This window comes from Hyperolius riggenbachi, chromosome 10 (assembly GCF_040937935.1).
Source record: "Hyperolius riggenbachi isolate aHypRig1 chromosome 10, aHypRig1.pri, whole genome shotgun sequence".
Lineage (NCBI taxonomy): Eukaryota > Metazoa > Chordata > Amphibia > Anura > Hyperoliidae > Hyperolius > Hyperolius riggenbachi.
The window spans coordinates 232,991,057-233,004,666 of NC_090655.1; the positions used below are offsets into that span (position 1 = coordinate 232,991,057).

At 46.4% G+C, this 13,610-nt stretch overlaps 1 protein-coding gene across 1 annotated transcript in view; it reads right to left on the reverse strand.

Annotated features, from left to right (window-relative positions):
* Positions 1 to 13,610, reverse strand: part of LOC137536909 (zinc finger protein 585A-like) — a 46,044-nt gene that overhangs the window by 13,028 nt on the left and 19,406 nt on the right. The window contains exons 5-7 of the mRNA XM_068259087.1: positions 10,101 to 10,317; positions 7,595 to 8,316; positions 7,421 to 7,546 (exon numbers count right to left, since the gene is read on the reverse strand). Coding sequence (XP_068115188.1) covers positions 7,421 to 7,546; positions 7,595 to 8,316; positions 10,101 to 10,317 — 1,065 coding nt within the window. The remainder of the gene's footprint in view (positions 1 to 7,420; positions 7,547 to 7,594; positions 8,317 to 10,100; positions 10,318 to 13,610) is intronic.

The window sequence follows — 13,610 nt, forward strand, 5'->3', positions numbered from 1 at the left end:
TGTCACCGCTAACAAGGGAAGAGATACCCAGGAGTGTATACAGTCCAATGGGAGGACTGTGACGATAATTTTATCAGTGATTGCAATGTGGTAACGGTGCATTCTCTTTTGTTTACGTTCACATTATTCCTCACCCCAGGCTGCTTATTTGTACAGTACTGTATATCCAGCGCCGATGCCATTCTTCTTGTCCTACAAATGTTATCAGGCATCAATTCACCTGCAACCAGCCTGAAGAGAGCAGCTGACCATGGGTCTCACACTGACATATGATGCATGTACCACCCACTGTTTACTATATCCAGAATCAGTGTCACGTAGGGGCCAAAAAACATGTTTACTAAAACAGAAGGTTTATTATATCCGGATTTACTATACCAGGCATTGCACCCTTAGACTTATAATGGAGATTGGACGGGACCTGGAGAGGTAGTTTATATTACTATATCCAAATGTTTACTATATCAGAGTTTATTATAACAAGATTATACTTTATTAAAACTCAAATACTTTAGTCACATATTGAGAAGACTGGATTCTTTGGAGAAATCCTTGATGCTTGGAAAACTTGACGCTAAAATAAGAAGATGACAGAGGCAAAGATGGATAGATAGCACATGTGAAACTGTGAACCAGGGCCGGACCGAGGCAGAGGCGAGAGAGGCTCCAGCCTCAGGGCGCAGTGTAGGAGGGGGCGCACATTTCATTCAGCTATCATTCCTCTATTGTGTTTGAAGCAGAGAGAAATAAGAAAAGACGATACATGGCAGTGACTGCAAGCCAGATAACTAGAGATTAAGGTGTTGCGGGCCCTGGGGAGCCTTAGTCCAATAGCAATCAGTGTGTAACGGCTGGGGTGGCGCACTTTGGTGTCTCAGCCTTGGGTGCTGGAGGACATTGTCCCGACTCTGCTATGAACATGCCTATGCAACAACTGAAAGAAGTAGTGATTGATAGACACCTCCAGCGTGCAGACATACATATGTTTGACAAAAAGTCAGAGTCAGCTAAATGAATCGGGGGGGAAGAGGAGTCTGCAGAACTCTGAATTCCCAACGTTCCAATTGCCACATCTTTTGGTGTTGTTTGTTAATGAAGATAGTTAATTGTAGAAGAAAAAGGTTTTTTTGATGGTGTTATTTGTTTTGTTTTTTTGGTAGTTTTTTTTTTTTTTTTTGGGGGGGGAGGGGGGGGGCTAGGTAGTGTACTAGTTAAGGGCTCTGCCTCTGACACAGGAGACCTGGGTTCAAATCTGGTCTCTTCCTGTTCTTCCTCTATACTGCCTATAGGGTGCGCGATAGTGGCTGCAGTTCTGGCGCTTTGAGTCCGCCAGAAGAAAAGTGCAACTTAAGTGTTCAGTGTCTTAAATATTATGCGTATTCCGCATTTCCAATTAGCAGCCGCTGTACAATTCCGCATTCTCTGATTGGCCTAATACGTCAGTCTTGTAACTGGCCTAAAATTCCACAGTATTCTGATTTCCGTGGCAAAGTACTGATTCTATGATTGATCGAATACGTCCGAGACTTGAGATTGGCCTAAGAGTGGAAGCTCAGAAATCCGAATTCCATGGAATTTGAAAGTTCATCCCTACCTGAAAAGTTATGAAAAAGAACTATTGTTTGACCCTTTGCTCTATGCGAGATCTGGGACTGTTCTGCCTGCAATGGCAACTGACACGCATATAGACAGTCAGTAGATCTGCAGGAATATCTCATCATTGTGGAGAGGATTAAGGTGGCCATACACTTAGCAATGTTTCCTGTTGACAGCTGCTAGATTTGATGCCGCAAATGATGCCCAATTGATTGTGGCCGGAAATTGATCGGGGCTGCACAGAAGATATCGCTTGGCAGCGGGTCGGAAGAGCGACGATAGTGGCGTTCAAAATTACGGGACAACCAAAGTGTTGGCAGCAGAGAATACACTCACCTATCATTGTCTTCTCGCCCACTGCGCCTGTGTCACATGTTAAACACTAGAGGCCTCTAGTGGTCATGTAATGTACACGTCACAGTGCCCTAGTGTTTATCACACGACACAGGAACCCTGGGAGAGAAGACACTGGGAGGAGCACCTGCCGGTAGAGAGAAGACACTTACAGATGGACAGGTGAGTGCTAGCTCCACTGCCTACACTATGGACAGCCGGGATGGGGGGGGAGGGCACATAGATGGGGCAGACCTACGTAGCCCAACAAGCTGTACAGATATTCAATAGATTTTATGCTCAAATAAATTGAAAATCTATGCCTAGTGTGTGGATGAATTCAACCCCACTCTGATCAGATTTGATCTATCTGATGGTTGAATCTGGCGGCCAATCCATTAGTGTACGGCCACCTTTAGAGGCCACATATGAATCAATGCCAGTGTGGCCAGAAATCAATGCACAGCAGTAACAAGCACAGCACTGCACAGCCCAACTGCGGGCGAAGAGGATAGAGACTGTTTCACTGCTGGATTATCAATGCTGCTGTGTGTGGCAGCACTAAGGAATTTTCAAAATGGTCGGCCCTAAATCAGGAAAATTGGGTGCCTAGGGGCTAATGGACTATTTTGGCGCCCCATAGGCGCTACTGCAAAATATTGATTATTGGACTATTGGGCACACAAAGGGAAATACTCACTTACCAAACAGTTCTCTGCTTCTTATATGAAGCCTGCAGGCTTTATATAAGAAGCAGAGAACTGTTTGGGAAGTATTTCCCTTTGTGTGTTTGGTAAGTTTCAGAGCAGTTGGGGACAGGCTCCTGGGGGTGGCAGCTCCAGGGCTTGGCTGCGCTCACATATGGTGTTGCATGCTGGTTCTGGGGCCCCGGGCAGTGAGAGTTCCCGGGGCCCCAGGCTGGCTTGTGCACCATTGTTTTTAATTTTATTGGACTAATTGGGCACCAAAGAAGAAATGTGGGCGTTTGATAAATAGCTGGCGCTAGGCCTGTGCGTCCAAGTAAAATTTTTCATTTTGAGGATTAGTGTGTTAAAAAATATTGTTTTGAAATTTGTTTTCAGAAATATAATTGCGTAAATTATCGTTTTGAAATGCATTAACCTAGAAAAGTATTGGTTTTTATATTAACATTATTTGCAGTGAAGAAAGGGGGCTTTATGGTGAAGCCGGCTTCACACTGTAAACCGGCAACAGCGATGCGGTGCATTGCTTCCGCCGCACCGCCAGAAACAGGCCTTTGGAGAATACCATGTTACTACATGGTATTCCCCATCTGGCATTGGGCCAAGCAGGAAGTGACACGCACTTTTGGTCACTTCCTGCTTCAGGGTATGCAGAAGTGCACGAAAGCGTTTTGGAAAAATATGCTTCCACACATGTGCGCCGCGATGTCACGCCAGTAAGTCTAACATCACTTCCGGGCCAAAACAGATCGCCGCAGAAGACACACGGTAACGTAGTTCTGAGGACACGGCAAAAATGTCACCTTCGTCACGTTGCGCCGTAATGTGGAAGTATGAAAATCTCCATAGACTTTTATTGCACTTTGATGGGTTGCGGTAAGAATACCATACCGCCCTGGTGTGAAAGGGCCTTGAGGCGTCGGGAAGGGGGGGGGGGGGGGTTAGGGTTGGGCTTCAGAAAGGGGGGTTTTAGGGCTAGGATGAGGCACCGCCAGGAAGGGTCTTTAGGTTAGGCATCGGTAAGGGGAGGGTTCTTTGTGAGAGTAAGGTTACATTTCACCTGAACACTCTGCCCTCTCTGCTCATTCTCCATTGTGGCTGCTAGGCCTTCGCCCCATCCAAGCAGTATATCTTATCATCTGATCATTTGTTTGTTTTTCTGCAGTATTTACTATTTAAACAACGCTTTATAATCTGCTATAGCCACAAACCAAAACATGCAAATAAAACACTTTTTTTTTTTTTTTTTGATGAAAGAAAATCTTTATTATTGTTTTTAGAAAATAATACATTTCTACAGTATTCCACAGGAAGTAGATGTTGAGGAATTGTAAGACCATAGTCTGCTCTCAGAGAACTACTTTGACACTAGTTTACATAGCGATGAAGTTTACATTTAAATGAGCATACGCATTCCCACTGACATGACACACAGCTAATCCAACCCAACAGCTGATGGTTAAATAACTGGCAGCTTAGTTACCAGTTCCACAACCCTAAACAACTTTTCAACTCCCTACTGTCCCCCCGCCCACCTTCTTGTTAGCTGGAGATTTTTCTTTATACTTCATCAGCAACATTGCCATAATAGCCAACAGCTTTACTATTCATCCCAGTCTACAAGCCCAACCAGTCACTACTGGCTTCTCCTCTCTAACAGGCTTTATTTCCCTAACCGAACAGTAACTCACTTTTATAGCTATATTTATCTCACCATCACAGCTCACAGCAAGAGCTCTGCTGCCCATTCCCTATCATCTCCTTCCCTGGCTCTCCTCATCCTATTCCTGCCCTAAAGGTGGCCTGGCCAGTACAGACGCATGTAGCTGATGTCGTGTACTGTTGCTATGCGGGGGGGGGAGTGTTACATGGCAGGCAGGGGACCGGCGTCCTCAGAGAAGATGGCCGCCTGTCAGGAAAAGTCTATCTGCCAGGCAGATTGTGCCATGCACATGCTTGATTATCAGCTGAGGCGGTCAATATCTGCCGCCTCACCCAACTTTATTCAAGCGTGTGTATGTAAGGCTCGTACACACGTCATACTGAAGCCAACGACGGGTCCATCGGCACCTCCCGCTGGGCGGGTTTTCAGCAGACAGTACAGCGTGTGTACAGTCTGTCGGTGGACTGATAAGGCTGCCGGGCGGATCACTCAGAATCAGCCTTATCAGTCCACCGACAGACTGTACACATGCTGTATTGTCTGCTGAAAACCCACCCAGCGCGTGGTGCCGACGGACCCGTTGTTGGCTTCAGTATGATGTGTGTACGAGCCTTTAACATCTTTCTTCTGTCTCTTCCTATAGGGATTTTCCCTCCCTCACTACGGCCAGTAATCATTACTCCTCCACTCGAATACTCTGCCCACTTATCCCCATTTGTCACCAAATCACTTGTTTGTCACATCCATTCAGAATTGTCTGGCCACCAACGCTTTGTTCAACCCACCATCTTTTTCTTCCCTTATCAGCAGCTTTGTATTGTGCAGGGTGGGGCTAATAAGTGGGAGAAGTTACTTTGGCAAGAGGTACAATTACAGCTGCAAGAATCAGTCTGTGGCTTGCATTTTCAGTGGCTGGAAATAAGTGTGATAAAAGGAATTGCAACTCAAGCAGTAGAAACGACTACTGCAAGTGTGGTACGCTTGTGACTAGGATATTTGCAGCCACATTTTATTTCCAGACTCTTACAGGGAATCTAAAATGAAAATAAACTTATGATAAAATGATTTGTATGTGTAGTACAGCTAAGAAATAGAACTTTAGTAGTAAAGGTATGAGTCTCATATTGTTTCCAGTACAGGAAGAGTTACGAAATTTCAGTTGTTATCTATGCAAAAGAGCTTCTCGGCTACAGCGCTGTTTTCTGAAGCACTTATCTCAACATGTCTCTCACTGTTTCGTGTTTAAGGTTTTACTGCCAGGAAGTTGAAAGGGTCATTAGCTCTGCTCTGTTTTAAAATATAGAGTGTAATTTGTAAACTGCAAATATTAGAGAATGATGCAAAGTTATAAAAAAAACTATACAGCTGAAAATAAAATTATGAGACTCTTTTCTTTGCTACCAATGTTCTATTAATTATCCGTACTACACATACAAATCATTATATCATAAGGTTTTTTTTCTTGGGTGCATGTCATTTCGGTGCGGCTCATTTTGGCGCAGTGAGAGCCAAATGAAGGCTCTCACCGCTGCTGCAAAATACCGAGGCGGCGTTAAATACTATTCCCCCTCCAAGATGTCGCAACTCAGAGGGAGATGTTATTCGGGGTCTGGCAACCACCAGAGCCTCGAATTACCGCTATGCGCCCCGCGCTGCATAACATTGCTGATATGGGGCGCCCAGTTTCAGCGCTCAGCTCTCAGAGCCGCGCGCCTAAATAAGCTGATCCGTTTTGTTTGTTTTTGCTTCAGTGTCACTTTAACTAGATCCCCATTACATCAAATCATGGTCTCCATACTGAATAGTGCACAACTATTGCAATGTATATTTGCCAAAAGCAGCAGTCCAAGAATGTGCACTGTTGCCCTGGATGTATTTGCTGAGTTCAAAGACATGGGGCTTGATTCACAAAGCGGTGCTAACCCAGTTAGAGACTTTAGGTGTGATAACCATTGCACCACGCTGGTGAAAAGCCAGTTTAGGCGTGATAAGTTTAGATCGCGTGCAAAGCCCCGCGCGCAAAGCTCTATGCGAAGTGCACCAGACTTTGCTAGCGCAAAACTTTTGATCAGCTGTGCACTGCGGTGCTAACCCAGTTGGTGCTTAAACGTATCACGCCTAAACTTATCACGCCTAAACTGAGTTTAGGCGTGATAAGGGGCTTTTCAACAGGGTGCTAACTGTTAGCACTGCTTTGTGAATCAAGCCTCAGGTCAAGAAGATAAATGTACAGCTCAATGGCGGCATCTCAGCATCAGCTTGCACGAACATCAGGCCAATACTTGTTAGGAAACAGCATTTTTCTGGCAAAATTTACAATTGTATATTAGCCAGTCACATGTGGTAGTTGTGAATCTTGTGTTGTTAAAGAGAACCCGTGGTGGGTTTTAAGAATGCCATTAGGACACAGAGGCTGGTTCTGCATACAATGACCAGCCTCTGATACTATACTGTGCCTCTCCAGGCCTACCCTGCGATCTGCTGATGCCCATAAATCAAACCGCCGTGGTAGCAACATGCAGCGTGTCGCTAGCAGGCTGTTTACCTCCAATCAGCGGGGAGGGAAGGGACGCAGGCGGGGAGTGGCGCTATAGAGCAGGAGAGGGAGCGGCGGTGACAGACACTCAGAGGTAAACAGCCTGCTAGCAAAACGTGCATGTCGCTACCACGGCGGTTTGATTTATGGGGGCAGCAGAGCGCAGGGAGGGCCTGGGGGGGCACAGTATAGTAACAGAGGCTGGTCATTGTATGCAGAACCAGCCTCTGTGTCCTAATGGCATTCTTAAAGCCCATCTCGGGTTCTCTTTAAGAAATAAAGAATGTTTTATTCATTATTGAATAAAATGTGATGTATTATACATATTCCTGTGAGTCCACACGGCCTTATAATATCTTTGGTAGACTATTCATTTTCAGACCTGAGACTTCAAGTTCATAGACATAACTTATGAAAAGGTAGTTTGATAGATGAAATCTATTGGATGAAAACGCTTGCCTCACTAAGTACATGATAATGGCTTCACACCCGTTTAGGGGTCTTTGTGATCAGTAAGCGCTGATTTGTACACAACACGTTTCTACACTCAGTACAAAAATACAGCTCCTTCCGTTTATGAGATCTCACATGTTTTGTAGTCGTTGACTTTCCAACAAAACTTTTCCCACACTCATTACAGAAATATGGCCTTCCACCAGTGTGATATCTCTTGTGTTCAACAAGCTGTGATTTCCATACAAAACATTTCCCACACTCTCAGATGCAAGTTCTATCGCGTATCAGAAGCTATCCATTCTGTGCAAAACATTTCCCACACACAGTACAAGAATGTAGCTTGTCGTCAGTGTGAGATCTCTTGTGTGCCATAAAGTTTGATGGATTCACAAAAGATTTCCCACACACAGTACAAGAAAAGGGCTTCTCACCAGTGTGAGCTCTCTCATGTATGACAAGCTGTCCTCTCCGTGCAAAACTCTTCCCACACTCAGCACAGGAATACGGCTTCTCACCAGTATGAGTTCTCTTGTGAACAACAAAGTTTGATCTATTCACAAAACATTTCCCACACTCAGAACAAGAATACGGCTTCTCACCGGTGTGAGTTCTCTTGTGTTTGACAAAGTTTGATCTATTCACAAAACATTTCCCACAGTCAGTACAGGAATAGGGCTTCTCACCAGTGTGAGTTCTCTCATGTATGAGAAGCGCTCCTTTCTGTACAAAACATTTCCCACACTCAGCACACGAATATGGCTTCTCACCTGTGTGAGTCCTTTCATGTCTGACAAGACCTGATCTACATATAAAACCTTTTCCACATTCTCCACAGTAAAATCCTTTTCCCTGATTGGCTGCGGAATCCGGGCCCCTGGGGTTGGAGGAATTGGGGGAGCTGGAAGGAATATTTGGGGTAATGGAGATGTCCTCTGGAAAGTCCTGCATGATGACATCATCTTCCATTGTGCAGTCTGGGTACACAGAGAGACGAGACTCTGTAGGGCTCCTGATGCTGGGACTCCGTGCTGCAAAGAGAAGAAAATATCACTTCCTGTTACAAGCTTCTGGGGAGAGTAACAGTTATACCAACATTTATGGCCATTATGGACTATGGCCCCTTACCTACAGGCGTGTACACACGCAGGATTCCTACAAAGGACGCTCAGCGGATAGGTCAAAACCAGCCTTATCAGCCTGCCGACAGACTGTACACACAGGAAAACTGTCGTTAGAATGGCCGCCCCGTGGGCGGGTCTGACGACCTATCGTTTGAATAAAGCAGGTGTGTGTATGCGCCTTAAAGTGAATCTTAAGTCAGAAAAAAAAAAAAGAGTTTTACTCACCTGGGGCTTCTACCAGCCCCCTCGCAGCCATTCACTAATCATCTGGCCCCCCGCTGCCAGCTAGTTTCGTTTTTGCCGACAGACCCGTCAGGACTGGCCACACGTAGCTTTTTCCGCATTCCCGACTGTAATTAGCGCTATTGCGGGCTGCAATGCGTACAAAAATATGCGTTGCCGCATATCTATGCGTGCGTAATGCAGCAATGCGTATTTTTCTACGCGTTGCGGCCCGCAATAGCGCTAATTACAGTCGGGAATGCGGAAAAAGCTAAGCGTGGCCAGTCCTGACGGGCCTGTCGGCAAAAACGACATTAGCTGGCATCGGGGGACCAGAGGATTAGTGAGTGGCTGTGAGGGCACAGGACTGCTGCAGGGGGCTGGTAGAAGCCCCAGGTGAGTAAAACTCTTTTTTTCTGGCTTAAGTGTCTCTTTAACACAGCCTGAACTCTATAGATAATCCAGTCTTGTCACTGTTACTGTTTCTATGCCTTTGCTTTACTTAAGATACTCTCATGATGGTACTTGGACTATATCTGCGACAGGTTGACCCGTTTTAATAACATTATCAGATTACTGTGAACTATTTGTTTTTTGTTTGTTTTTTGGGGGTGTTTTTGCCTACTATTTACTACTGGATACTGTGATTTAGGCGTCTGTGAATCATATGGCTCTTGGTTATTTTCTGTGCTTCACCTTATATTATGCTTTCCATATTTTGTATGTCTATACTTATGAAAATGTAATAAAAACAAATATTTATATATATATATATGTTACGGCCAGAACCCGAAGTTTGGCCACTTCTAGTTCTGGCCGGCAATTGTGCAAAGTGGCCGATGCGCTGCGGCCAATGTGAGAAATGGAATGATTCCTGTAACATTAATGTACAGGCTTTTTCTGTACGGCTTTTTCTCTGCCTCTCTCTCCTACTGCCCCCCCCCCCCCCGCCTCTCTCTCCTTCTGCCCCCCCTCTCCCCCCCCCGCCTCTCTCTCCTTCTCTTATGGGCAGCCGGTGGGGACACGAGTGTCCCCCCCCCCCCCCCCCCCCCGGAGTCATTCGTCGCGGCAGGGAATCCTGCCGTTCTTGCAGAGCGGGTGCTGGCAGAAGCAATGTCTGCAGCCTCCCTGCTCTGCTTTCCTGGCGCGACGAATGACTCTGGGGGACACGCGTGTCCCCGCCGGCTGCCCATAAGAGAGAGAGAGAGGTGGGGGGGGGGGAGGGAGAGGCAGAGCAAAAGCCAGTGGCTTCATCTGTTACATTGCCGCCGGCTTAATTTCATTAAATTAACTAAGTTGTGATAAATTTGCCCGCTGCGGCCAGAAGATACATTAATGTTACAGAAATCATTCCATTTCTCACATTGGCCGCAGCGCAGCGGCCACTTCGCACATTGGCTGGCCAGAACCCGAAGTGGCCATACTTCGGGTTCTGGCCATACCATATATAAATATGGAGTTTCACTCACCAATGCTTATCTTAGTAAAACTGTGTTCCTCCTTAGCCACAGTCATCATTTCACCCTCTTCCGTAGACTGCTGATCGCCTGTCACACATGTCTCCTCTTCTTCCTCTTTAATTGTCCTCATCACGTCACCCTCCTCAGCAGACTGTTGATCACCTGTGACATATGCTTCTTCTTCTTCCTCTTTAACCACAACTTTAACATGCAACAGCTCTCCATCCTAAGTGCACAAAATGAGACCAAATGTAAAATGTGAACACCAACAGAGACGGAAATCCACACATTAATATTGTAGATTTGTTAGCTGACATACAAGGGTAGAAAGATGACCTAAACACCAACCCACCAACACTCCCCTCATAGAAAGCTCAGCTGCTGAAAATGCTAGCCACACATAAACATTCACAAGACATCCAAGGAGAACAAATCTTGCAGTATAGAAAGTGAACAGAGAAACACAAAAATTCACAGATGACATGTGTATGAACAACAGCTGTATCTCACCCTGCTCTCAGATTGTGGACTCCAATGATGGAAAATCTATGTGCCAGGTGGGGCTGGGAGAGCGGTGACTGATTGTTGTTTGTGACAACTGTGGTCTTATGTGTGTAAAGTAAGAATAACTTTTTTTATGAGATAAAATTAAAGGACAACTGAAATGAAAGGGATATGGAGGCTTTCATATTTATTTCCTTTTAAAGTGATCCTGAACCGAAGCTCAGGATCAAAATAAGATACTTACTTTAAGAGAGGGAAGCCTCAGGATCCTATTGAGGCTTCACTCGCTACTTTGTTGTCCCCCGATGCTGGGCGAGACTCCCCTCCAGATTGAGGCCGTGCTGCTCCTCTGTTATGAGCGCGGTCGTGCAGGAGCCACGTGACCCTGCCTGCCCTCCAGGGTCGGACTGGGACACTAAGGGCCCACCAGGAAAGTTTCAGCAGGGGGCCCGCTGCCCCCCCCCCCCCCCCACGGCACGGGATCGCCCCCCACCATTTTGAGCTTACTCACGCATGTACTACAGAAACTTTGCACTATATAAATACATCAGTTGTTAGGAGTCATTAGATTATGGTAGGGAATAGCTTGAGAGCACTTCTGAGGACAGTCCATAACAGGGAGACCGACACATGCGGCGCGCGCAGCATACACAAAATAAGTAGCGGTACTATTGACAGAGAGTGGGACTGACCAGATAAACTTTAGATAAAATAATCAAGTAGTTACATGCCTAATGATAATTAATGAAGTAGTCAATTGCCGCTAAATAAAAATTTTAAGTAGTCACACACATCCAGATAATATAATTAAGTAGCTAGTTGCCTTACAATGAACAAAATGAATAGCCAGATGCATCACAAAAAAAAAAAAAATTCAGTAGCCAAATGGGCCCTGTATACATACATTAAGTAGCATGTCATCATATAATTCATCAAGCAATCACATGCCATCAGATAATTCATCAAGTAATCACATGCCATCAGATCATTCATCAAGTAATCACATGCCATCAGATCATTCATCAAGTAATCACATGCCATCAGATCATTCATCAAGAAGTCTCATGCCATCAGATAATTCATCAAGTAATCACATGCCATCAGATAATTTATCAAGTAATCACATGCCATCAGATAATTTATCAAGTCATCGCATGCCATCAGATAATTCATCAAGTAGTCACATGCTGCCCAATAAAAATAAAGTTGTAACAGTCAACCACATAAAATAATTAAGTAGCCAGGTGCCTCACAATAAACAAATTACATAGACAGATGCTTCAAGATAAAACAATTCAGTAGCCAAGTCCACCCTGGATACATAAATTAACCACTTGCCGACCGCACACTCATACCGTGCGGCGGCAAAGTGGTAGCTGCAGGACCAGCGACGCACATCTGCGTTGCCGGCTGCAGGCTAATTAATTAGCGATCGCTACGTCACACTACTCGGCCCCCTTGTGACGTCAACCCGCTGGCCAATCCGCAGCGCCGGCGGGTTGTAAACCTTTGAATGGGCCAATAGAATGCGTATAATACAGTTTGTTTACGAAACTGTATTATACTGCCTGCCTCCCCGCTGGTGGTCACACTTAGCGATCGACCACCAGCGAGGAGAGCAGGCACAGTAAGAGAGAGACACACACACACTTTAGGAGCCCCACAGACCCCCCGATCACCCGTAGCACACATCAGACCCCCCCCCCCCCCCCCCTGTACCCAGCTGCAGCCCACAGTGTGCACCTAACCACCCCCCATATCACAGATCAATCAATCCCTGTCCCCACCTGTCACTCCTATGCATCAGATCAGACCCCCAACTACCCCTTAGGGGTATCTGATCCCCCCCACCCCTTCTTCAGATCTTCCCCACCCCTGCCCCCCCCTCCCCCCCTTGTATACTGCATTTATCTGACTCCCCTGTAATTGCCCACTAATCTGCTGTCAGTCACCTATCAGTCACCTGTCAGTCATCCCTTGTCACCACCTGTCACTGCCCCCCATCAGATCAGATCCCCAACTGCCCCTTAGGGGTATCTGATCACCCCCCACCCCTTCAGATTCCCCCACCCCTGATACCCCACCTCCCCCCGTATACTGCATCTATCCATCTTCCCTGTAATTGCCCGCTGATGAGCTATCAATCACCTGTCACCTGTCAATCATCCCTTGTCACCACCTGTCACTGCCCCCATTAGATCAGACTCCTAACTGCCCCTTAGGGACTTCTGAACACCCGCCCTTTCAGATCCCCCCCCGAGACCCCCCCACCCCCGATCACATCAGCAGTCCATTGTTTACATCTGTTTTTACCTGTAAACACCCACTTATTACCCATCAATAACCCATTTATCACCCCCTGTCACTCCTATCCATCAGATCAGACCCCCAACCACCCCTTAGGGCACATGTGTCAAACTCCAGGCCTGGAGGGCCAGATCCATGCCAGTGCTTAAGATGGACTTAGAAATAGAGGAATGTGTTCCTTTCCTGATTCAGACCCAGCAATTAATTTGAGCTGTATCAAAAATGTGTGAGGATCTCGGCCCTCGTAGGACCGGTTTGACATCCCTGTCTTAGGGGTATCTGATCACCCCCCACCCCTTCAGACCTCCCCCACCCCTGATAACCCCCCGTATACTGCATCTATCCATCTTCCCTGTAATTGCCCGCTGATGAGCTGTCAATCACCTGTCACCTGTCAATCATCCCTTGTCACCACCTGTCACTGCCCCCCATTAGATCAGACTCCTAACTGCCCCTTAGGGGCTTCTGAACACCCACCCACCCTTTCAGATCCCCCCCCCCCCCCCGAGACCCCCCAATCACATCAGCAGTCCATTGTTTACATCTGTTTTTCCCTGTAAACACCCACTTATTACCCGTCAATAACCCATCTATCACCCTGTCACACCTGTCACTCCTATCCATCAGATCAGACCCCCAACTGCTGATCACCCACCCCCTCAGATCCTCCCCACACCTCCCTAGTGCATTGCTTGGGTATATTCTCAG